General features: G+C 40.2%; 1 protein-coding gene across 2 annotated transcripts in view; it reads left to right on the plus strand.

Moving 5' to 3' along the window:
• AHR (aryl hydrocarbon receptor) overlaps positions 1-27,146 on the plus strand; it is a 59,984-nt gene that overhangs the window by 18,063 nt on the left and 14,775 nt on the right. For both annotated transcript variants that reach the window (XM_074195424.1, XM_074195423.1), the window contains 2 exons: positions 13,612-13,715; positions 26,911-27,000. In XM_074195424.1, the coding sequence (XP_074051525.1) occupies positions 13,612-13,715; positions 26,911-27,000 (194 nt within the window). The remainder of the gene's footprint in view (positions 1-13,611; positions 13,716-26,910; positions 27,001-27,146) is intronic.

The following is a 27,146-nucleotide window of genomic DNA, read 5'->3' on the forward strand; positions in this document are numbered from 1 at the left end:
ACTGTGATTGCTATTAAGGTATCTTAGGATATTTCAGACATTTCTACCTCATTTCACTTTTAGGAACAGGCCATGGTTTAGATTCACCATGGACTTGAACCATCATTATATTTCCACATCAGAGTAATCAAGAAATAATGCTGATGATATTCTCCACTGAATTTCTTCTCCCCTGCCTTGGAATGGCCTAAGGAAGGATTTGGGGGTCCTCAGGGCTGAGGTCAATGATCTTTGTAGGTTCTAACAAGTTTAAAAGGCTTAAGGTAGAGAGACCTGATGAGGAGTCTGGTGGGCAAAGACCAACTGCCTTCATTTCAGAAATTAGCTCCACCATCATTCTTGACTCTAATCTAAGGTAATAGAAGTCCTGGAACTCTCCTGCCTCCGTTAAGTCTGGATGAGCCCCTCTGCTCAGATGTAAAGGGGCAGTGGAATATGTCATTAGTGCTACCCCACACACCCCTGCGAAATCCAAGAGCTTTCAAACCACACTTTCTAAAGAAAACCAGAATGATGTATCATCAACTTGAAATGAAATTCTTCATCTTTTCCTAAACTGTTGTTTAATTTTAAACACATCATGTTATATGTTATAGCATCAACTTTAATTGGACTTTGCCAGTAAACAGAACAGCCTCCAAGAATCCAAAAGGGCTAATCTGTCTTTGCTAATTAGTCACAGCTGGATTGATTTTCTTGATCCTCTAATTGAGACTGCTTAAACAGGGGTGGGGAATGGAGCTTGTAGGAAATCCTTTAAAGACTGGCAATGAATTTAAAAATCAGAATGCTTCGCAACTGTTCTTTTGAGCTAGAAATATTAGGTGTCTTCCAAATGGGCCTTTCTGGAGTGATCTGGTCTTGTGACTCGTTGCATGCCTATTACCTTGATGGACTTTTTATAGCTTCCTCCTCACTTGTTTTCCAGAATTATCTATTTTTAAAGTCTTACAATCTCTGGGGAGCATTTGACTTTAAGAATAATAGTTCTGACTTTGGGGAAATGAAGGAGGAATTGGGGTACATTTCCCACCTTATGGATTTAATAGAATTATTGTTCTAGGAAAGTGCCCCAGGGCACCTATATATTGGAGAAATGAAAAGTTTTGAAAATCTTGAAGTAGTTTATGGGGGAAGGGACTCTGAAACTGTTCCATTATTGGACCTTTCTATTGTCCTGTTCTTTCCTGACTCTTCATCGGAAATAAAAAGTGGCAGCTCTTTCTCTTTTCTTTCTGGAACTCTCTTGGGCAGCTTTCACAGTTCATTCCCAGTTCATCAGGTTTTACAGAAGAGAACTCTTGTGTTTACACTAATGCTTAGCTTGTGCATTCCTCTGGATTGCAGTCCTGCTTTGGTATTACTCTAACCAGGGCGTATTTCTTAATGATATATGGCCGAGCCAAGGCCAAGCTCCAGCAAACAAGTTCAAGGGATTGAGAATGTGGGCCTCTTTTAGGATGATGCTTTTCGAGTCGATCACTTCGGTGAAGTGAGGATCTGTGTGTTGGAGATCTGTTCCAAGGTCTGGGGACATGGAGAAAGGGAGTACTAACCCTCACTCTCAAGACATTCAGGTTCCACTGGGGGAACCAATGGAGGAGCCAGTGGAAATCCATGGATGTATGGGAGATATCTACATCTAGAGAAGGGACATGGTGAAGGCCAAGTGGGAAATGAGTCTTGGAAGGGGAGTGATTCTAAGAGTGAAGGATGGTCGGTGAGAGGAGCAGGTAGATTATGTGGTGACACCATTGGCATCGATTGGCAGGCATGGCCCTTCCTTGAAATTCTATCATGTCACCTGTCCTCCTCCCCCACATGAACTCCAGAATCAAACAGAAAACCCCTGCCTTTTCCACCAGCTCCTGCCCATCTCTGCATCTTCCCCTCTGTACCTAGAGAGATGCACTCTGGGTCTGTTTCCTAGATGACCTCCCAGGCCCACCACACAAGACTCAGCCTCAGACTTTCCTTCATGGCTCGGCCTTTCCCAGTGCCCTTAATTCAGGCACCTTCTCCATGGTGATCATTTCAAAATGACCCTGTATCTCTCTCTTATTTATATATGGTTTGTTTGCATATTGTCTCTCCTATTAGACTGGGGGCTCCTTGAGAGCAGGGGACTTGTCTTCAGCTTTCTTTGTTTCCCCAGAATTTAGCCTAGTGTCTGGAGATTACTAAATGTTGACTAAATGACCATCATTATTCTGTATGAAAACCATTCCTATATGTTTAAATACTCAAAATAGAGCAAAAGTAATTTATTTATAATAGAAGAGAGGTAGCAGGAAGTCCTGCCAACAGAGTGGCTACAGTCCTAACAAAAGGTTAGGTCATTGCCCAACAGTCCCTAGTTACAGTTTATATATTGTTGGATTGACCCCCAGAAGCTCCAAATTGGAAGGGACAGATTGCCCTCCCCCCCTTCCCGGCTCCTCCCTGGAGTCTTCTGTGTGATGGTGAACTTCCATTGGCTCACAAGATTCATGTGTCCCTTCTATCCTTTCCATTTCTATGGATGTCTCCTGCATCTTCTGCCCTTTAAATCCGATTCTTCTTCCGCATGGCACCTCTCTCAGACTTGCTTGCCTCCCCGCCCCCTCCCGTGAGCCTCTGGCGGGAGCCCTTTGGTGTATGGAAGCCCAGCAGGTCTCAGGGCTCCTCTGAGAGGCTTATGGAGGAGTCCAGACTGGCTGTCTTTTCATTGTACCCATCCTTCTTCTACTTCATTTTCCTACCAGTCACATCTGGCCTCCTCACACAAGAGCCCTGCAGATATTTGTAGATAGGGATCATCCAAGATCCTTCAAGTCTGTGAAGATCTGCTTTCTAGGGTTCTTTTTATCCTGTCTCTGCTGTGGGAGGGGGAAGGAACCAAGGTCTCCTGCCTCTTAATGCAGGGCTGCTTTTGTCACCCTGGGGTGACTGAGTCAGGCCTAAGCTCCTTGGGACCTATGTTTCCAGTGAGTGAGACTGCTGGAGAAGATAGTCAAGCAGGGCAAGAGGAGAGATTGAAGGACAGACAAATAGGGTGAGCAGGATGCAGACAACAGTCTTGGGTCAGAAGCTCCAAGGGGCCCTTCCAGCTTTAAACCTTGGACTAAGTGATCCTGGTGTGGACTTGGGCATCACCCAGAGGCAGATGTGACCTCCATACTCCCGGGGCATGGTTTACAAAACAAAAAACGAAGCACACCATGCCCACGATGGAAGATTGATCAGTGGGAACTAGAGAAATGTCACTCATTAGTTACATCTTATTTTTCAAAAAGTGCTTACTTCTGTTTGGCTTCTGCTCAGATTAACTTTTTGCTCTAATGAATATGAAACATTGTTCTTCTTTTTTATATATCTGTATAATATAAATATATATGGAAAATAAATTTTCTCCTACTGTCTATCCTATGGCCACCCATTCCCAAGGCCCTTAGTAAGGTTGTTATATAGGAAATAAGACTAGGTGAAAAGTTAGGGATGGGAGTTATGGTGTCCCTTTCCTTTCACCAGCTGTTTGAAGGATCTCAGACCAACCCCGTCATCTCCTGCGACCTCAGCCAGCACCACAGCTCTCCTGGGGTATTTTGGGAGTGTTAGCCTAGTTCATAAATGTTTGTTGAATTAACAAATTAGTCATGAATAGAATTATAAACAGACACTATGATTGTACATGGTGTTAAACCAGCAGAGCTACATCAATAGACATCCTAGGACTGCTGGCCTAGGGACAATCTTTTAAAAGCTGGAGGAGATTGTAGATGTCATAGAGCCCAAGGCCTTTGTTATTCAGATTAGGAAACTAATCCAAGACAAGAAATGTCTCCTCTGAGGACAGGTAGCTAATTAGTGACAAATTCAAAGCATTTCAAGTGGCTGAGTTGATCAGTGCACAGAGCTCTTGGTCTGGAGACAAGAAGACCAAAAGTTCAATGTCAGATCACTAGGTGGCACAGTGGATAAAGCACCAGCCCTGGAGTCAGGAGGACCTGAGTTCAAATTTGACCTGAGACACTTAATACTTGCTTAGCCATGTGACCCTGGGCAAGTCTCTTAACCCCATTGCCTTGCAAAACTCAAAAAAATAAAAAGAAGACCAGAGTTCAAATCCAGCCTCAGACACTTACTAACTGGGTGATTCTGGGCAAGGCTTTATAATGTTATTTCAATAGTATTTTATTTTTTCCCACTTACATGTCAAGATAATTTTTAACATTCATTTTTACAAGATTCTGACCTCCAGAGTTTTCTTCTGCCTTTCCCTTCCCTCTTCCTAACATGGTAAGCATTTTGATATAAGTTATACATACATACATATATATATATATATATATATATATATATATATATATATATATATATATATATATATATATATGCAATTATACAAAACATATTTCCATGTTAATCACGGTTGTAAAAGAAGAAATAGATCAAAAGGGGGGAAAATCACACAAAAGTTAAGGAAGGGGAAAAAAATAGGCTTTGATCAGCATTCAGAGCCCATTTGCGCTTTATCAGGATGTGGACAGCTTTCTTGCCTTGGGCCCCTTGCACTGGTCTTGGATCTAGTGTGTCTGTGGATACAGTGTTGCTGAGCCTGTGACAATGTTTCCTGCTTGTATCAGTTTGGACAAGTCTTCCCAGGATTTTCTGAAGTCGGCCTGTGCATCATTTCTTATTGCGCACAGTCATACACCACAGCATGTTCAGCCATTCCCCAATCGATGAGCATCCCCTAAATTTCCAATATTTTGACACCATGGAAAAGACTGCTATAAATATTTTTTGTGAATATGGGTCTTTTCCCCTTTTTATGATCTCTGAGATACAGACCCATAATGGTATTGCTGGATCTAAGGGTATGCCCAGTTTGATTGTTCTTTGTATGTAATTCCAAGGTACTCTCCAGAATGGTTAGATTAATTCACAACAATAGTGCATGCATTCCCAATTTTCCCCTAACCCCTTCAGAATTGATCATTTTTCCTTTTTTTTTGTCATTTTTACCATCTATTAGATATGAGGTAGTACTTCAGAATTATTTTAATTTGATATTTCTCTAATCATAAGTATTTTAAAATAGTTTTTCATATACCTATATTAAACTTTGATTTCTTGATCTGCAGACTGCCTCTTCTCATCCTTTGACCATTTGTCAATTGGGAATGACTTGTATTCTTATAAATTTGCCTTAGTTCTCTGTATATTTGAGTAATGATGATGCCTTTATTATTTGCTATAAAAATTGTTTCTTCTTTCCTTTTTGGAAATCTTGGTTGCATTGGTTTTGTTTGTGCAAAAACTTTAATATGTTCAAAATTATCTGTTTTACATTTCATAATGCTCTCTCTCTTTCTTGGTTATGAATTTTTCCCTTCTCCAAAGATCTGACAGGTAGATTATTCCTTATTCTAATTTGCTGATGGTGTCACCTTTATCATGTATCATATCTTGGTATATAGAGTGTGAGATGTTGGTCTGTGCTTAGTTTCTGTCCTATTGTTTTCCAGTTTCCCCAGCAGTTTTTGTTAGTGAGTTTATATTCCAGAGACTGGGGTCTTTGAGTTTGCCAACACTGGAATGCCATGGTCATTGATGTCTTATCATGTCTTGTGTGCCTGATCTATTTCTACTGATTCACCTCTCTATTTCTTAGCCTGAACCAGACAGTTTTGACAACTGCTGTGCTTTAATATAGTTTTAGATTTGGCCTCGCCAGGCTGCTTTCCTCTTCGTCATTTTTTAAATTAATTCCCTTGAGAGTCTCTTCCTTTTGTTCTTCCAGATGAATTTTATTATTTTTTCAATCTCATTCCAATAATTTTTGGGTAGTTTGATGGGCGTGACACTGAATAAGTAAATGTTTAGTCAGAATTATCATTTTTATTATATTATTTCAGTCTACCCATGGAGCAATTGATGTTTTTTCCAGTTATTTAGATCTCTGAAGTTCTAAACAGTGTGAAGCGTGTTTTGTAATTTTTTGCATATAGTTCCTGAGTTTGTCATGACAGGTAGATTTCCACATTGGGATGGGCAAGGGGGCAGGATGCGTCCCTGACATTGGTGACACAGGCTGTCACCCGCAGAGATATGAGGAGAAGGAATGTCCCCAGGGGATTTAGTTATGAGGCTGTCATGCCCCTTACAGAGATGATTCTTTTAGCCTTAGTACCTCTCCACCCTCTTGCCAGGGTGTTATCTGATCCTGCCAACCCCTCCTCAGGAGCACCTTCGGACCACTCTTAGCATCCGCAGCTGCCCACAGAACTCAGTTCAGATGATGTCTTCTGGAGGATGCCTTTCAGGACCTCCCTCCCCCACCTCTCTCTGTCTCCTTGAATTACATCGTATTTGCTTTTTTCATGTTTCACATAAGAGATTTATTTCATTTTTAACCCTATCCCTAGCACCTGTCCTAGTCCTGGGCCCAAAGCCATCACATTAGGGACATGTATAAGGGAATTTAATCTAGCAGTGGTGTGAAAGAGTGATGCAGAGCATGGGGAGGTGATTGTGATGGGTAGATAGCACCTGAACTGGATGATGCTCGGCAGGTCTGGAGGGGAGGGGCTTGGCCCAGTGTGGAAGTCCAGGGTACTCTTGAGCAGGGGCTGAGTCTGGGGGAGTTCCATCAATAGAGATTAGCTCTGGAGGAAAATTGGGTGTGGGGATTCCTGACAAGGTATCTAGAGCATCAGGAACAGATGAGAGCACCAAAGAAAGTTTGATAGAGCAAGAAAAGATCCAATGAAAAATTTGGGAGAGCTGACATTAAAAGTTGAGAGGTAGGGTGGCTAGGTGGTGCAATGAACAGAGCACCAGCCCTGGAGTCAGGACCTGAGTTCAAATCGAGCTTCAGGCACTTAGTAATTACCCAGCTGTGTGACCTTGGGAACAGCATTTAGCCCCATTGCCTTGCAAAAAACAAATAAGTAAATAAATTTTTAAAAAGTTGAGGAGTGGAAGAGACAATGATGGAGAGTCTCTGGGCCTCTCTGCTTTCTAAGATTGTCCTGGGGTGGTGATGATGGAGCTCCTGCCACCCAGGACAGTGGGCCATTCACCTCAGAGAAGGGAGAGCATCAATATACTGCTCCAGGTTCAAATGTGGTCTGTGAGGGGGAGGTCTGTTCTAGTCGGTTCTGGTTCCTATAAATGACAGTGGAATTGAGGTATGTTGAAGATGTAAACTTGGAAGTTTTCAAAATATCATTTATCATCATCTTTGCTAGACTAAACTAATTTAGGGATGCATTTCTCTCACTTAAATGTATTATTTAATGCTCCTAAGTTTATGTTATTTGCTTATGTCATGACAGAAATGAAACTTCACATGACTTGTTTTGTTACTTATATTTCAATATTTGGTCATATTGTAACTAAGTGGTTAGCTTTATAGTCGAACTTAATTAGGCTTTTAAAATCTGACATCTCTGTTTTCTTTTTGGTTCAAATAAGACTTCAAAGACATAAGAACTCCTGGTGCCACTGGATGTAGAAAAACAAAGTACTAGAAACTGTTGATGTTGGGAAGAGTCATAGACATTTTAATTTAGTGGAAATCCTCATCCCATTTCCGTGTTTAGGCCTAGAGGAGAATTGGAGTTTGGGGATGGAACGTGAGAGAAGTGATGGCTGAAGATTTGGGGTTGATTGATGTATGGTAGTTATGGTAGTTGGATCTGTGGAAGAGACTTCAGGCTGGGACACTCAGGAGCAGCTATTGGCTATAGTACAAACATGAGGTGATGTGGTCCTGATGGGGGGGTATATTTGAAAGATGCTGCAGAGATGAACTCAACAGGTTGGATGGGGTATGGGGTGCAATGCGGAGAGATTGAGACATTCAGGAGGTCTCCTGGGTCTTAAGCATGGGCATCTGGGGTACCTTCCACAATCATAGAGAAGATAGGAAACATGGAGTATTAGTGGGAAAAGGCCTGGAAATCATGATTTCCATTTTGACATGTTCAGTTTAAGATATCTTGGGGGGTGGGGCAGCTCAGTGTTGCAGTAGATAGAGCACCAGTCCTGGAGTCAAAAGGACCTGAGTTCAAATGTGACCTCAGACACTTAATAATTACCTAGCTGTGTGGCCTTGGGGAAGCCACTTAACCCTATAGCCTTGCCACCAAAAAAAAAAAAAGATAGAAAAAGATGTCTGTGGGATGTACAGTTTGAGATGATCAGTAGGTCATTGGAAACGTGAAGTTAATGGTCAGGAAAGAGATTAGGGCTAGATAAATAAATATGAGAACCATCTGGACATTGAATTCATGAACACTGATGAGACCCCCAGTGGAGAAGTATAAAGGGAAGTATGTAAAACAACTGCCTTGGTCCAACCAAGGACCAATTACTCCTCAAAATTGGGGACCCAGCAAAGGCTTTTAACCTTTCAGAATGAAAATCCTGGGTGCTGGGCGAGAAGGACAGAGTCCAGTCCAGAGATGGCCTTTGTAGGGAGGAAGAATTCCTGAATCCTGTCTGCTCTGAGCTGGCTTCTAGTGCCCATGTCACTTTGGTGCTTTCAGTGGCTCCTGGAACCTCATAAGTTTCTGCTCATTGACTTCAAAAAGTTCTTTCTTTAGAGGAAAAGGGAAAGCTCCCACCTGTCTGCCTCCCCAGGCTAGTTACCACTGACTCCATTATTGTTCTAGTGTGATAACTGAGCCTCAGGAGCCAGGCCTATTAAGTTACCCACATAGCTCCATTTACATTTTGAGAACACTTAGGATTTGGGTGACTTGTTCCAGTGCTTAATTAACATGATATTAAATACATTTGGGTGCAATTTTTTGTTTTATTTTACTTATTTTCATTTTAATTTCCTCCATATGGAATAAGCCATGGTCTCATAGAAGAGGAAATGCCCCATTGTGAACTGGGAGCATGTTTTAAAAGATCTGCATTATGATTTTTTTATTTGGACTTACATGGTTTATTTTATTTCCATGGTATAAGATTTCATGAGAGATAGTGTAGTGCGTTGGATAGAGAGCCAGAGTTAATGTTAGAAAGACCTGGGTTCAGGTATGGCCTCAGAGGCAGCCTGCCCCTGGCAGATGCCCACCTCAGTAGGTGCAGGAAGCTTTCTAATGCTCTGAATTCGATCCTCCTCACCAGAGGCAGTCTCCTTCCTGGCAGCTCCCATCCCAATGGGAAAGGCTTCCTTATTTAGGTTCTTCTGCCTCACAATGTGGGGTGGACTGATTCCCCAAAGGCTGCGTGTACCATAGGGTCTCACCCCTTAGTAAAATTGAGGGAAGCTTGTCTCCACAGGAGCCCCGGGTCTTGCCATTTTGAGACTACAGCCAGTCTTGTTGACCAGCCAGCCAAGGGTGGAAGGCAAACTGAAACCATCCAGCATCTGCATCCCAAGGCCAAGGTTCAAAGCTGTTCCAGAATTTCCATCCTCATTTCCCCAAATTCTCTGTGGACTTTGCCACAATGGATCTCTTGCTCTCTCTAGGTCTTCAGGACAACCCCCACCCCCACCTGCTTCTCCCTCCTCCTTGGACCACTTTGTTCCATCTTCCACCAGGTCTCACCTGTTGATTGAGAATGTCTTCACAGGTCTAATGCTCAACCTTCTTCTCTTCCTCCCCTACACCCTTTTGCTTCCATGGATTCAACTCTCTTATTCTCTGGTCTCTTTGTCCACCTCCGAGCTCTCCCAAAATTGCCTTTCTTTGTATGCTTGTGGGCTTAAGAGATTTCCATTTCCTTTGGAAATTTCCATCACTGTCCTCCTTGGACATTTTGTTTACCTGGTTCTGCTCGTCAGTCTAAGTGCTAAGATTCCAATTAGTGGTTTTCTGAATTCATTTACCTTAACTTCTTCTATAGAATGGGAAAACTAGCCTTAAACTCTTCTGAAGCTCCTGAAATACTCAGAAGGAGTTGGTGAGTGGCAGTGCTGTACAAAATCTGTTCGAGGGGAATCCTATATTGGATTCTTTTGTTATTTCTCTTCCCAGTGTGACAAAGCACTTCTCATGGGGCAGGAGGTGACCAGCCCTCAGTCTTGGCAGTTTTGTTGCTGTTGTAAACTCTCACTTTACATCACTCTAAGCAAGTGAAGACCTCAAGAGGTCAAAGTGCTTCTCGGAAGTAGCGGGGTCTGCGTTCTGGCAGCCCCTCGTGGATGGGCAGTGCCCAGGCCTTTCTGTTCGTGGCGGGAAGTGTCTTCCTTGAATAATGCTGCGAGGACCGGCACGGCAGTGGTGGCCAGTGATGATCTGGTCACACAAATAGAAACCTTCACTAAGTTAAGCATCTAAGGGAAAGAGCCCTGTGCTGATAGCACACCCTGTCCCATAATCCTTCAGAAAAGCACTAACAAGAACTTTAATAGGAAGGGATGCTATGCTCCCAGAGGAAGCTCTGGCGCATCCAGCCCATCAGGCGCCCTCATCTTCTCTGTTGCTTATTCTGAGAACTCAGAGGTGGAAATTGTATTGTGGGGCATCCTGGTGCCTGACAGAACATAGCCATCCAATAAATGTCCTTAAAACCTCTGGGGACGCCGAGGAAAGTGAAGGACAGTCCCTGTCCTTGAGAAGCTTAGACAGCAGGACCAACATACATATAAGCAGACACTCCTTCTACAGAATGGATTTTCCCTCTTCCAGCCAGCCTCCGTGGCAGTGTGAGAGCCTGTGATGAAACATGTGGCAGCGATGTAAATGGGAGGGGTTTAAACTTCTCTTGTTCTATTATTTATTGAATGGGGGGCTCCAAGGTAACAGCCTCCTCATCTGGCTTTGGAGTCCAGGGGTCTGAGTTCAAATATCACTTAATGCCTGTGGGTCCTTGGGCCAGCCACTGAACTCTGAATTTGACCTAGAAGTTCCCTAAAGCCTCTCCGGCTCTAAATGAAGGATCCAGTGTCCCCAGAGGTCTACACAGGTAATCAGGGCTCCTTATTGAACCTAAAAGGAGGGGAAGAAACTGACTCTGGTACCAGGGCTTAGAGGTAGGCCAGGAAGCGGTCCTGGAGTTGTGATGAAGTCCTGTCATGCCTGAGGGGAGCCCAGAGACTGCAGGCTGCAACTCAGTCCTTTGGGGAGTCACTGACCCAGCTTCTTTCCATTAAGGGACCTGGATCTGGGACTAGAAAGGACCCTCAAGGAATCCTTGTTTGATTCAAGTCTTTGACATTTGAAGAAAAAGTTAAACTTGGACTATATTTACTCCCTTTAGTTTCCCTCATTAATTTGTCTCACTATTTGTTAAAAATTCCAGTAGCTAGCATCCATGGAAAATCCAGATGTTATCAATTCATTGCCATTATCCTCAGCTCAAGCAATGACGCTTGGAGTTTATTCTAGACTTCTACCTTTTAAAAACTCCTCCGCTGGTGGAGACTCAGCGGATTGCTTTTCAATCCAGGGAAGCAAAATCTGACAGTGTATTGCCAAACTCTGGTCTTTTGCAGCCTAGTTTACAATTCGATGAATCTGGCGCTTCTCTCTCATAGAGCATTCATGGCCATTCTAGGAGTGAGTTGATTTTGGAAGGCTCAGCAGCAGACTTCCATCCACTAAAAACAAGTTTGAACTCAATTAATTGGTCCCAATGTTTAATGAAGACTTAAGGATAGTCATTTAAGCCCCCCCTCCAATTGCCTTGCAAAAACCAAGGGGGAAAAGATTAAAGATCAACAGGCTGACATGTCCACTGCATTTTCTCTTCCTGAAGTTTTACTTTTCCCCCACTCCTGATTATTTAGGTAGGAACATTTTGTGTTATTTTTCAATAATTGGCTAGATTGGTGAGGCTAAAATCTCACTTCTGTAAGTATTTGCCAAACCTTGCTGTTTTTAATTCACTAGATATCATTTTTCTGATGATTTCTGTTCTATTTTTCCAAAGGCCTGAGATGCCTCAGAGCCATACAGGACTTTCATAGGTCTCTGCTCTCTAAGGACTTAGAACAAGATGGAAAAAGAATAGGACCAGAAAGGTCCCTTAGTGTCTGAATGAAGCCTGGTGGGCTTTGGGATCTGTGGCAGTAAAAATTTTATTGTTGTATTTCATCAGTTACTGAAGGTTAGAGTGAATAAGGCAAATGCTGGGTCACAGAGCTAGCTGTTCTAGGCCATTCTAGGGCAGGGTAAGGTGCCCACCAGAACTGGGTCCAGAGCACTTAAAAAAAGAGCCTTCCAAGCAGCCTTTCAGACCACTGTAGTTGTTGGGAGAGGAAGGTTGCAAAGTCCCAGGAAAATACTCCAGGCCTTAGATATGAGGCCCCGGTTCATCTCCCCAGACCAGATTCCATGGTGCTAGGGAGTCCAAGATTGCTATGCAGTGGAGCCTCTGCAAATGGAAGGAGAAGGACCAGGGGGAGAACCAACTTGGGTGTGGAATGGCCTCCTGCCTCAGTCGTCAGGTCTGGTCACTGTAGCCCACGTGACTTGTAACCTTATAAATGTCTTGCAATCCTCTTTGTATTTTAGAAATGAGACCTTTCTTATAACCCCTAGCTGTGTAAATTATTTCCCAGTTTTTTGTTTTCTTTCTAATTTTGGCAGCATTGGCTTTATTAGTGTAAAAACCTTTTAATTTAGTATAGTTGAAATCATCCATTTTGCAATTTATAATGTTCTCTATTGCTTGATTCTAAATTTCTCCCCTTTCTGAAAGGTATATTTCTTGGTCTGTTAATTACTCTATAGTGTTGAACTTCATATCTAAATCCTGTAGCCATTTTGACTTTATTTTGGTATAGGGATCTGTGGATCTGTGCCTAGTTTTTGCCATACTAGTTTCCAGTTTTCCCAAAAAATTTTGTCAAATGGTGAGTTCTTATCCTAGAAGTTAATGTCTTTAGATTTGCCAAACAGTAGATTGCCGTAGCCATTAACTGTGGTTTCTTTTGAACCTGTCTCAATCCATGATCCGTTCCTCTATTTCAGGCAGTTTTACTGACTGTCACTTTATATTATAGTTTTAGATCTGTTACAGCTAAACCACCTTCCTTTACATTTTTTTCATCAGTTCCTTTGATATTTTTATCCTTTTGTTGCTCCAGATGAATTTTGTTACTATTTTTGTAGCTTGATAAAATAATTGTTTAGTAGTTTATTGGTATGGCACTGAATTTAAAAAAGTAATTTAATTTGGGTGGAATTGTCATTTTTATTATATTAGCTTGACCTAACCATGAGCAATTGACATTTTTCCAATTGTTTAGAGCTGACTTTATTTGGGTGAGAAGTGCTTTGTAATTGTGTTCATACAGTTTCTGGATTTGCCTTGGGAGATAAATTCCCAAGTATTTAATGTTGTCTACAGCTACTTTAAATGGAATTTCTTTTTCTATCTCTTGCTCTTGAACTTTGTTGTTCATATATAGAAATGCTGATCATTTATGTGGGTTTATTTTATATCCTACTACTTTGCTGAATTTGTTAATTGTTTCAAGGAGATTTTTAGATGATTCTCTCAGATTCTCTTAAGTATACCATCATATGTATGTGTGTATACATATATATATATATGTATACACACACACACACACACACACACACACACACACACACACATACAAGAATGAAAACTTTGCTTCATCCTAAATGCTTTTTATTTCCCCCCTTTTCACAGTTGCGTTAAAATCTTCCCAGACTGATCGGAATGAAAGTCAGGAGAGCAGTGGAGCCAGACTGCAGGACAACCTCCACATGCAGGAAGGAGAACTCCTGCTACAGGTGAGGGAGGTGGGGGATGGGGGCAGGGATGAAGGGGTTTCTGGTCCCTCCTTAAGCAGACTGGCACTATGTGCTGCCTCTCAGCTTTTCCCATTTTAAAATCTTCTAGGATCTCACTTCAGTTATGGCTTAGTGCTGTATCTTCTCACAGTCATGTGTACTTGGATACCAGATTTTTCTGAGAGCGTTCTGCTGTTCATTTCTGACAGCTCAATAATGTTCCATCACAGCTATATACAAGAACTTGTTCAGCCATTCCTTGATTGATTGGTATCCCCTCAATTTCCAATTCTTTACCTCCACAAAAAGAATTGATTTAAGCATTTTTAAACATGTGGGTCCTTTTCTTTGATCTCTTTGTGGTACAGACCTTATCAAAGTTCTAAATTTTCCCTCAGAATGGTAGTTCAGTTCACTACTCCACCAGCAGTAACTTTTTTCCAAATCCCTTCAGCATTTGTCATTTTCCTTTTTTGTCATATTTGCCAATCTTATAGGTGTGAGTTGGAAGTGATACCTCATAATTGTCCTAATTTGCATTTCTCTAATCAGCAGTGATTTAGAGAATTATTTCAGAATATATTCAGAATATATTTCACATACAGCTTTGATTTCTTCTTCTGAAAACTGCCTCTTTGTGTACTATGACCATTTCTAAATTAGGGAATGACTCATATTCTTACAAATTTGACCTAGTTCTTTACATATTTGAGAAATAAAGCAGTTAACAGAAAAACTTGCTATAAATTTTTTTTCCCAGTTTCACTATTAATCATGGATATTGGTTTTGTTTGTGCAAAATCTTTTTAAATTTGATTTAATCAAAATTATCCATTTTATATCCCATAATGTTCTCTACCTCTTCTTTGGTCATAAATTCTCCCCTTATCCATAAATCTGACAGGTGAAACACTCTGTGCTCCCCACAGAGTATTTTGTTCATATCACCCGTTTTATTTAAATCATGTGCTCATTTTGACTTCATCTCACTGTAAAATGCTGATCTGTACCTTGGCTCTGCCAAGCTACTTTTCAGTTTGCCGTATAGTAAGTTCTCGTCTCCAGATCTTGGATCTTTGGGTTTGTGAAAACACAAGGTTCCTATGATCATTGACTCCTTTGTTAATGGATCTCATTCAGTCCGCTTGTCCACCCCTTGATTCTGAACCAAGGGTGTTTGAATGATGATCACTCTGTGATACAATTTGAGATCTGACACTGCTAGGTGACCTTCCTTCATATTTTGTTTTTCATCAGTTCCCCTAATTTCCTGAATTTTTGTTTGTCTAAGTGAATTTTATTGCAATTTTTTTCTATCTCTATAAAATAATGTTTTTGGAATTTGATTGGCATGGCACTGAATAAATGAATTTAGGTAGAATAGTCATTTTATTTATATTATCTTGGCCCACCAATGAGCAATTAATATTTCTCTAATTGTTTAGATCTGAATTTATTTGTATGAAAGTGTTTTGTAATTGAGTTTATATTGAAAAGAGAGACAATGTATTTTGATATGCCATTTTAATGAGAGCTCTGCTGTAGCTCAACTTCATTTACTAAAGCATTCAGGAAACCCACAGGGGGCTGCATGTTAGACAGCCCTGATATAGTTCCTGGGTTTGTCTTGGGAAGTAGACTCCTAAGTGTTTCATATTGTCTGAAATTATTTTAAATGGACGTTTTTGATGATACGTAGAATTGTTGATGATTTCTGTGGAAACTTACTAAAGTTGTTCTTTATATCAAATACTTTTTTAGTTGATTCTCTAGGATTCTTTAAGTATACTATCATATTGTCTTCAAAGAATGGTAGGTTTTTTTCCCCTCCCCTATTTTAATTCCTTTAATTTCTTTTTTCTTTTCTGATTGCTATAGCTAGTACAATATAGAATAAGAGTGGTGATAATGGGCATCCTTGCTTCACTTCTGATCTTGAGAAAAGGTTCCTAGGTTATTATTCTCATTACAGATAATGATTGCTGATGGTTTTAGAAAGATATTACTTAATATTTTAAGGAAACTTCTATTTTTCTATGCTTTCTAGTGTTTTTAATAGACATGAGTGTTGTATTTTAGTAGAAGATTTTTATATACCCATTGAGATAGTCATATGATTTGTTTAGTTATGAATATGGTCATTTATGCTTATATTTTCAAATCCCACCTGGTCATAATGTATGTCTTTGGGATGTATTAAAGTAAATTTTTTGCATCAAGATTAGGGTAAGTGACCTATAGTTTTCCTTCTATGTTTTAACTCTTGTTGATTTAGGTATCAACACTATACTTGTGCTGTAAAAGGAATTTGATATGATGCCTTCCTTTTCTATTTTTTCAAGTATTTTATATGAAATTGAAATAAATTTTTCTTTAATTGGTAAAATGCCCTTGTGAATACATCTGATCATTGATTCTTTGTTCAGTTTCTTTTTTTAAGGTAGGGTTATATAGGTATTCTATTTTCTCTTCAGTTAATCTGGGCAATTTATATTTTTTTGTAAATATTCACCTATTTTACTTAGATTATGAAATTTATTGGCATATAATTGAACAAAGTACTTCCTGATAATTGCTTTAATTTTCTTCTCATTGGTGGTGGATTTCCTCTTCTTCATTTTTGATACTGGTAATTTGGTTTTCTTTTTCTTAAAAATTAACTAATGGTTTTTCTATTTCATTGTTTTGTACATTTTCCCCCCAGCTCCTTGTTTTACTCATGAATTCAGTGGTTTTCTTACTTTCAGTTTTTATTAATCTCTCCTTTGATTTTCAGAATTTCCAATTTAGTGTTTATTTGTTCTTTTTCCAGTTGTTTCTTTTTGCTTGCATGCCTGACTCAATGATCTGTTCTTTTTCTATTTTATTAACATAAGCATTTAAATATATAAATTTCCACATAAGTGTTGCTTTGACTACATTCCATCAGTTTTTTTAATATTACCTCATCATTGTCATTTTCTTAAATGAAATTGTTGATTGTTTCTATAATTTCTTCTTTTATCCACTCATTCTTTGATATTAGAGTATTTAGTTTTTATCTTATGTTTCTACAACCTTTTAGGAAATGGACTTTTATTGTATCATGAACTGAAAAGGATACATTTAATATATCTTTTTCTGCATTTGGTTTTGAGGTTTTTATGACCAAATACATGATCACTTTTTTTGAAAGTACTATGAACAGCTGAGAAAAAAAGAATTTCAGTTTTCCCTAGATCTGTCATATCTAAGTTTTTAAGAATTCTCTTCACTTCTTAGTGTCTTTTCTTGCTTATTTTGTGGTTAGATTTATCTAGTTCTATGAGAGGGAAGGTTGAATTCCCCATAAGTATGGTTTTACCACCTATTTCCTCCTGTAACACTTAATTTTTCATTTAATAATTTGGATGATATGGCATTTGGTGCATCGATGTTCAGTATTGATATTATTTCATTGTCCATAATACCTCTTAGTAAAATGTAATTTCCCAGCTAATCTCTTTTAATTGAATCTTTTTTTACTTTTGCTTGGCTTAGACTATAGTGGTCACCTGGCTTTTCTTTTTAACCTCAGCTAAAGCGTAATAGAGTCTGCTCCAGCCCCTCATTTTTACTTTATTTGTATCTTTCAGTTTCAAGTATGTTTCTTGCATTTTGGTTTTTAATCCATTTTGCTGTCTGCTTCCATTTTATGGATGACTTCATCACGTTCCTATTCACAGTTATGTTTATTAATTGTGCATTTCTTTCCATCTTTTCCCCCCATTTTTCCATTTCTTTTTCTCTCCCTCTCCCCTCACTAGTGTTTGCTTCTCTCCCTGTCTCCTCCCATCCCTTTTTCTTTCAACCTTATTCCTCTCCTCCCCTCCTCTTCTTCCTTGTGGGTCACTTTTAGACCTAAGTGTATGCTATTCAGTGAACCAGTTGTGATGAGAGGATCAAGAGTGACCTGCCATCCCCCAATACCAGCTTCTCCTCCATTATAAAAGCTCTTCCTTACATACTTTTTATGGATTCTTCCTCTATTCCCTTTTCCCAGGTCATCCCTCCTTCTCATTCCTTAATGTCATTTCTGTGAAATCATTCCCATCATAGTCCTCTGCCCTCTGTCCATTTATACTCCTTTTAACTGCCCTAATAATGATAAAATTCTTAGAAGTTGCAATTATCATCATTCCATATGGGATTGTAAACATTTTAACCTTATTGAATCCCTTATGATGTCTCTTTCCTTATTTGTCTTTTTATATCTCTTGAGTTTTATATTTGAAAGTCACATTTTCTGTTCCACTGTGATCTTTTTTATCAGAATTGCTTGAAAGTCTTCTTTCATCAAATATTCATTTTCCTCCTGAAAGATTATCCTTAGTTTTGCTGGATAGATTATTCCTGGTTGTAATCCCAGCTTCCCAGAATCTCATATTCCAAATTCTCTAATCTTTTAATGTAGAAGCTGTTAAGTGTTTTGTTCTTCTGACTGTGGTTTTTATGAAATTTGAATTGCATCTTTCTGGCTCTTTGCAGTATTTTCTCTTTTGACTAGAGAGCTCTGGAATTTGACTTTAATATCCCTAAGAATTTTCATTTAAGGGGAGATTATCGTCATCGTCATCGTCATCATCATCATCATCATCATCATCATCATTATTACTATTACTATTTTACTATTTGGTTTTAGGATATCAGGGCACCTTTCCTTGATGGTTTCTGGAGATATGATGTTTGAGGCTTCTTTTTTTTTTTTTTTTTGATCATGACTTTTTAAGCAGTCCAATAATTCTATAATTGTTTATCTTCAACCTTTGTTTCAGGTTGTTTTTCTAATGAGATTTTTCACATTTTCTCCCCTTTTTTTCCATTCTTTTGATTTTGTTTATTGTATCTTGGTATTTTATGGCTTTTTAGCCTCCACTTACCCAGTTCTAATTTGTAAGCAATTATTTTCTTCAGTGAGATTTTGGGCTCCTTTTTCTATTTGGTTTTTTAAGTTTTCTTCAGTGATTTTTTTTCCCTTTTAGCAAGCTTTTGACTCTTTTTATGATTTTCATGCATCATTAGCATTTCTTTGCCCATTTTTGCCTCCTTTTTTTTTGAGTTCTTCCAGGAATTCTTGTAGGGCTATTCATATTTTTCTTTCATATTTTTCTTTTTGTTTCTTTGACATCAGTGTCTTTTTTCTGGGTTTGTTTCTTGATCTTCCCTATCATCATAGTAATTTGTAGCAGTCAGGTTCTTTTTGTATTGTTTCTAATTTTTTCATCTATTTCCTGCCTTTATGTTATGATTAGACTCTTCTCCTGGGGTGGGGGGGGGTAGTACTGTCCCAGGCTTCAGGCCTTTCTTGTTGCTATTTAAGAGCTAGCTCTATGAGTCTAGAAGTGTTTGGTGCTAAGGATGGATTTAAGTCACTGTTCTCCTGCCTTATGCACATTTATGACCTGGTTCCTTTACAGCTACCAGCTTCCTCCTGTATCTGGGACTGTGACCTATAACTTTGTATGGACAAGGCAGCAGTGTCCCGATCCCAGTGCCAGCAAAGGGTCCCCTTGCAGTCACCCTCCTGCCAAGCCAGTCTGTGGACTGAGAGGCCTGGAAGAGTCCAGGTGAAGGGGGTGGATGAGGAAGGGCCTGGCATTCAGACCAGCTCAGAGGGATGTCAACCACTAGACAGGGAAGTCACTGGCAGGCTCATAGTGTGTAGGGGAGGGATAAGGCTCTATTGACTTGGCCAAAGGTCACATCCCAGAGTGAGAGAGGGAAGTTTCAGAATGCAACCCCGGAACTGGTCTTGGATCCCTCAGAGAGCTCCTCATGCCCAGGCTGAGTGACACCTACAGACCAATGCACACATGGCCTCACACAACGCACATGTATATATGTCCAATACATTACATGCTTGTACATACAACACACATTAACACATGCAAACAATACACACAACACACACACACACACACACACACACATACACCCCTGGAGTTCTTTGTGACTGTGAGGGCCCCTGTGAACTTGGTCTGGTTAGACATGCACATTGAATGGGGCAGTGAAAAGCTGGGCCTTTATCTTATCTCTAAAAGAGGGACTCCTCCAGGCCCTCCGGGCCATGCCTGCAGGGAGTGATTTCCCAAGCAGCACGCTTTACCTTCCACCCCAATCAGCCCTACTCTGGTGGAGAACACCCCATCCTTCCATTCTCCAGGGTTAAAGCTGCAAAGCCTTACCTGCTCTTTCACCTCCTCCTCATCATTCAGCATTTAGTTGGCATCTACTGTTTTCTAGGCCTTGTGGGACACAAAGAAAGGAAAACGTGACCCTGCCCTCAAGGGGCTTCTGTTCTCCTGGTGGAGGCACCTTTAGAATAAAACAGACAAAAATGAAGTCCAGGCAAGCTGTGGACAGATGACTAGGAGAGAGCCTCAGAGGGCAGCCACTCACAGAAGAAATTGGGGAGAGGACTGAGAAAGGGCTGGGGGGGTGAAGAAAGCCATCTGGAGTTGGAGGAAGGAAGAAAGGAATCTTCCAGGATTGGAGTTAGGCTGAGAAAGCTTCTGAGTCTGGGCATGTAATTTGGTAAATGGATCAAACAGTATATTTCTTCTCCACTTGTCACTAATTTTTTTTTTGTTATTTTTGTCAGTTTAAATAGTATTTTCATTTTATTTTTCAGGATTATTTACTTTTGTGCTAGTTTGGAGACTGTTCATTTATTGATTTCCCAGTGTTGGTGTTGTTTTTAAAATCAGATACTTAAGTCTGATCTTTTTTGGTGATCTTTTTGAGATAAAAAAATTCCCCTTGGGGGCCCTGGAGTCAGGAGAACCTGAGTTCAAATCCAGCCTCAGACACTTAATATTTATTTAGCTGTGTGGCCTTGGGCAAGTCACTTAACCCCATTGCCTTACAAAAAGGGGGGGAAAATTCCCCCTAATTCAACCAGAATTGTGTTTGTGAAATTTCCTACACCTTTCCTTCTTCCTTTTTTTTTTTTTTCACTCTGAGACCCAGTCCCCACGGACCATTTGACATGGTGCACACAAATGTTTATATGCTGTCTCATTATCATTTCCCTTTATTTTTCTGTCTGATTCTGTGATTTTTTTGGTATTAGCCAACCATGAAGCTTTCTCTTCAAATGCAGACAACTGCATTCTAAGATCTCCTTAGGGAGCCTGTGGCCCAGGGAGGCTTTTGGGGGGCCTGCTGAGGAAAATGTGTGTGTCTCAGGTGAGTTGAGTTCTTCCTGACTGCAAGGCCAATCCACTATGCCTTATTTCCTCAAACCATTTCCTGTAGACATTAGTATTTGTTGTTTGGCCCACTCATTCTATATGATTTGGTTCCCATTTTGAGTCTGAATTCCTTATTCCTCTTTCTCTCATTGATTGCAGGTTTGTTTGAACACTGCTCTTTAAAAAATGTGGTGTTATTTCAGCCTTTCTCTGTTTAAGCTACTTATTTCTTACGTCATTTCAATTATGAAATTTAGACCACATTTAAATTTTAATAATGTTTAATAAAGTTTATGTTCCATCTCTTAAGCGCAAGGACTATACATACACATATTTACACACACACACACACACACACACACACACACACACATATATATAAAATACTTATGCAGATGTATATCTCTAGTGTTTACATTGTCACATTCAATAAATTCCAGAGGCTTGGCATGGCTTAAATCAGGGAAGTCCAGGCCAGAGTCCAGGCAGAAGAGAGAGATTCCCCTTAAGAGATGGGATTTTTCAAATATTCCTTTTTGTGAATTCATATTGTGCAAATTATACAAGGCCCTGGAATATTACAGAGCCCTGATAATGATCTTCCCTCTTCCCCACAAAAAAAAAAAAAACTTCCTCTAAACAAACCTAGAAAACACTTTCTGGGCTGGGATTTCTGCAGTAGTTATTTCTCTATAAAAGCTGGAACAGAGATCTCTGTAGCTTCTGTTGGCTTCTGGATTTCCTCCCTGCTAGGACCTGTGGGCACTCCTTCCTTATCTCTCATGCCAGCCTGTACCTCTGTTTCCTCCCTAGTCCCCTCTGTGACTTAAAACAGGGTGGTGCGTTCAGAGACAAAAAAAGAAGTCTGTATAAACAGCTATTATGGTGATAGTGATGCTAAAGACAGAAGAAAAAGACTCTTAAACCATCTACAAGCAACCCCCCCCCCAAAAAAAAAAAAACATAGCTTAGGCACAAATTCAACTAGAATTCTTGAAAGAAATGAAGGGGAAACAAAGTTGAAAATGTTTTAAATCAATGAAGTGTAGACATTAGAAGAAAAAATGATGAAGGAAAAAGTATGGAAGAAATAATTAGAAAAGGGATTAACAGCTTGGTCCAAGGGGTACAAAGTCCTGCTTAGGCAATAAACTCCTTGAAAGTTAGAATTTGTGAAATAGTAGCCAATAAGACAAGTGAGAAGGCTGAAAAAATGAAAAGGAAATGTCAGGTATTTCATAGCAAAAAACAACTGGTATTGAAAATGGATTAGGAGAAAAATTTAAGAATTCCTGAATTACATTAAATTGAAAAGTTTTTTGCAAAAGCAAAACCAATGCAGCCAAGATTAAAAGGAATTCATTAAATTAGGAAACAATTATTACAACTAGTGTATCTGACAAAGACCTCATTCCTAAAATACGTAGAGAACTGAGTCAAATTTATAAGAAAACAAATCATTCCCCAATTGATAAATGGTCAAAGGATTTGAAAAGCAATCCTCTGATGAAGAAATTAAAGCTATCTATAGTCATATGAAAAATTACTCCAAATCATTTCTGATTAAGAAAATGCAAATTAAACTATCTCTGAGGTATCATGGCACACTTCTCAGATTGGTTAATATGACTAAAAAGGAAAATGATCAATGTTGGAGGAGATGTGGGGAAATTGGGACACTGATGCATTGTTGGTGGAGCTGTGAATGGATCCAACCTTTCTGAAGAGCAGTTTGGAATTATGCCCAAAGGGCAATAAAAATGTGCATACCCTTTGATCCAGCAATAACTCTAATCTACTAAGTCTGTATCCTGTAGAGGTCACAAAAAAGGGTAAAAATCTCACATGTACGTGTATTATGGTGGCAAAGAATTGGAAATTGAGGGGATGTCCATCAACTGCAGAATGGCTGGACAAGTTGTGGTCTATGTATGTGATAGAACACTATTGTTCTATAAGAAATCCTTAGGGATGGGATTTCAGAATAGCCTAGAAAGGCTTGCATGAACTGAAGCTGAGAGAAGTAAGCAGAACCAGCTCAACAATGTACATACTAACAACAACATGGGGTGATGAACAACCATGATGGACCTGCTCATTTCAGCAGTACAATAATCAAAGACAATTCTTTTTTTTTTAGGGTTTTTTTTTGCAAGGCAAATGGGGTTAAGTGGCTTGCCCAAGGCCACACAGCTAGGTAATTATTAAGTGTCTGAGACTGGATTTGAACCCAGGTACTCCTGACTCCAGGGCCAGTGCTTTATCCACTGTGCCACCTAGCCACCCCAATCAAAGACAATTCTAAAGGACTTGTGATGGAGAATGCCGTTCATGAGAGGGAATTATGGAGTTTAAATGAAGACCAAAACTTACTGTCTTCAATTTTTATAAGTTGTTTCTAGTATCATGTCATTTTGTTCTCTCATGTTTTTTTTCTTCCATTTGGATTTGATTCTTCTTTCCAACATCATTAATATAGATCTATGTTTAATATAATTGCACATGTAGAGCCTATATTAGATTGCTTTCTGTGAGGAGGGAAGGGAGGGAAGGAGGGAGAAAAATGTAAAACTCAAAACCTTTAAAAAAGATTGGTTACTGCTGTTTCATGTTGCTAGAAAAAATAAATAAAATACCGATTGAAAAATCTCTGAACTAATTGAATGCCATACCCCTAGAAGAGCCTTGATACCATATTTCAAGAAAATGACCCAGATCTTAAGACTAGAGAGCAAAGTAGACTAGAGTGAATGCCCTGGTCACTTTCTGAAAGAAACCCCAAAGTGAAAACTCCCAGGAACATGATGACTAGTATTCAGAGCCTCCATGTCAAAATACTGAAAAATTCTGGAAAGAAAGAATTCAAGAACTGTAGGGCTGATTAGCAGTCCCCACTCTGAAGGAATCTGGGGCTTGCAATACAGCATTCCAGGGCAGAAATCAGGCTTACACTCAAGAAAAATTTACTGAGAGCAATCAAGTATCATCCTACAAGGGGAAATGTTGAATCTTTGATGACATAGAGGACTTCTATCTAAACTTTCCTGAAAGACCAAACTTTGAAGCTGAAACAGAAATTTAAAAAGGTTGAACTCCTCATCAGATCTGAGGGGATGATGCACGTGTCCTCTTTGAGTCTTGGCCGCTGTAGTCAAAGACTACAAATATGGAGGAGTTACTTTAAGAGAATAGAGAGAGAAGGGAAGAGGAATACACCAGGTGGAGAAGGAAAATAAGGTTAGGGAAAGTGAGCTCAAGTCATCAGCTTCACAGGTAGACTTCTATGCAAACAAGGCGGGAGGATCAGAGGGAGCAGCTTACCCTTGAACTTCATTCTCAGCTGAAATGATCAAAGGAGGGAAGACTGGAGAGAGAGAGAGAGAGAGAGAGAGAGAGAGAGAGAGAGAGAGAGAGAGAAGCATTTCATTCAACCAGGAAGGCAAGGAGAAAAAGAGATAAAGAAGATTTAAAGGGAAAGTAGGTTAAGGAAAGGATTAGTTCTAAACAAAACAATTCCAAGGCTTTATAAAAACAGTTACAGCTTCTTTTGAAGTAGCAAAAGCATGGGAGGAATCAGAAGAGTGCCCACAAAGTGGAGAAAGTCAAACAGATGATAGTATATATCCTCAGATGGGTGAATACTAAAATGCTAGACAAGGATGAAAAGAATAGTAAACTTGAGATTTGTATGAACTGATGCAAAGTGCAGTGAATAGAACCAGGAGAATGATTTATACAACAGGCGGATAAAGAATAATGACTGAAAGATTTAGGTATTTTGATCCTTGGAATGATCAACAGTGATTTCAGAGGACTGATGATGACGTGTGTTCCCCATTTCCTGAAGGAGAAGCAAAGGACTCAGGGCAGAATAAGACTTTGTTTTGTTTCTGGACATGGACAGCAGAAATGTTTTCTTAACTCTATATATTTGGCATGGGACTTTTGTTTTTCTCTCACCCTAAATTGTAGTTTGGTGAGGAGAGAATAAAGGGCAATGTTTGCTCATTAAAAAAATAAAATAAGCTTTTAAAAAATAAATTATAGGTCACTGAGCAAAAGGGAGGCCTTTTATGGGTCTGAGCCAGTGGCAGTATTTTACCAGCAAATAAATTTGTAAAAGATCCAACATAAAGGACAATATCAAAAAATAGTTATTATTAGAAAAGGAAAGCCATATGATTCAGAGCATGTGCTGCCCCTCACTCACCAGTGAGTGAGCCCATGGCCAGAGAGTCCATCCCTGTGCAGTCAACTTTCTGGGCATGAGCCTCAGTCCTAAGCTAGCCTAGAGAGCTGGTGACCAGAAATATTTTCCCACCAGAGTCTGACCTGGGGTGTCTCTGCAAACCCCTTTGAACGCCCACTGAGGGTGGGAGGATTTGCAAGCAGTGACACAGTCTAAGCGGATTCCCCATCAACCCCACCTGGGGTTGAAGTGAACCCAAAGAAAACCAACCCAAGACATTTTCCATTCAGTGACTCTTATGGCAGCAATGGACATGGTTGCTCCCAATTATTTATAAGCAGACTACCTATTCTCTTGGGTCTTTGTGTCCTGACCTTTTTGGAGTCTTTGTTAGATCAGCCCCACAGGTCTGGGGGCTGCAGGTGGGCTCAGCCCTCAGTGGGCCTGGACAAAGCCTTGCGTCCTTAGCACCTGATTTTATGAAGGGAGAAATGAAGTGACTGCAACTGAAGGTGGATGTGTTCTCTGCATGATGTTCCCTCTTTGGATCTACACTAGGGTAGCTTAGCTGTGGTTGTGGCCAGATTATCCACCGTGAGTGTGTAAGGCCCATAATAGGAAATATAAACAATTGGAAATCAAGGCTCAAAACATACTTATGGGTGGCTAGGTGGTGCAGTGGATAGAGCACCAGCCCTGGAGTCAGGAGTCCCTGAGTTCAAATCCGGCCTCAGACACTTAATAATTACCTAACTGTGTGGCCTTGGGCAAGTCACTTAACCCCATTGCCTTGCAAAAACTAAAAACAAAACAAAACAAAAAACATAACTTAGGTAGTAAAGGATTAGAGATGCAGTTTTGAAAATTAGTTTCACAAAATGCTTGTCTAAAGGAATTGCCTGTATACAACTTCATTTTTATTTCTAGGCACAAATTATAGGCTCTTTGGGTGTTTAGTGAAAATATTTTACCAATGTATAGCAATGTTGTTAGAATTTAGGACTAAATAGTTATAAATACTTTTAAAAGTTTGATCACGGTTTTGGGGTAGTTTCCTAGACCTTTATCTGGTAGTGCACTACTTCTTCTTTATTTGAAGTCACTGACACCAAATTCACATTTGTTTAAGATTTGACCTCCCCATTTACTTCAAGATAACTTGAGGCGACAGGCGACCCAGGGAAAAATTTAAGTTAAACTGTAGTTTATAAACCAGTGATATGCTAGCAGAACCTGTCTAATCATCTTTTACATTTTAATCAGATTTAAGAGGTTCTGAGACTTCATCATATTCCCCTCACTAGTCAGGAGGAGACATGGGGTGTGAACCGTGGGCAATGGTCTCAAGTGCAGGGGGCTCTTTCCACTGCCCTGAACAGCTCATAAAAATGACTTGAAAGGCATCCTGGAGGCGTGCATGTGGCCAAACACTGGGGAGGGGGCGCTACCTGGGCCTTGGTGGCCCTAAGCTCGTGACCTCTCGGGGCCTGGCCGTTGAGGGACTGCATTCAGGGCTTCTCAGGACTTTGCTCCGAGATCTCTGAACATCCACGGAGGAAGGGAGCTCTTAACTGCCGTCCACTCCTGGGAGGCGGTCAGTCCTGCAGAGCCTGGGTGTCTGCCAGGGCAGGATAGCCATTCTTTTCCCACCAAGCCAGACAATCATCAGACCATGTGTCTCTCTCCCTGGCTAGTTTGGTTTTTTCTTATTATTTCTAATTTCATAATTTCAAAAGTGAATAGATTATCACAGTTCAAGTGGTTTGACCGGCCTTGGTGTGCTCTTTCCTCCCAGGCACTCAACGGCTTTGTGCTGGTGGTCACCACAGATGCACTGGTCTTTTATGCCTCTTCTACGATCCAGGATTACCTGGGATTCCAGCAGGTAAGTGGCTCCTGTACCCATCTGCTGAAAAGCAGGTTCCTTAGAGTCACGGGCAACAGCAGAGCAGCGTCAGCCCAGTCTTCAGGAGGCGGGGGAACCTGGTGAGACACAATCTCTCTGGGATCTGACCACACTCCCAGGCCTTC

This window comes from Macrotis lagotis, chromosome 7 (genome assembly GCF_037893015.1).
Source record: "Macrotis lagotis isolate mMagLag1 chromosome 7, bilby.v1.9.chrom.fasta, whole genome shotgun sequence".
In the NCBI taxonomy this organism is placed as follows: Eukaryota; Metazoa; Chordata; class Mammalia; order Peramelemorphia; family Peramelidae; genus Macrotis; species Macrotis lagotis.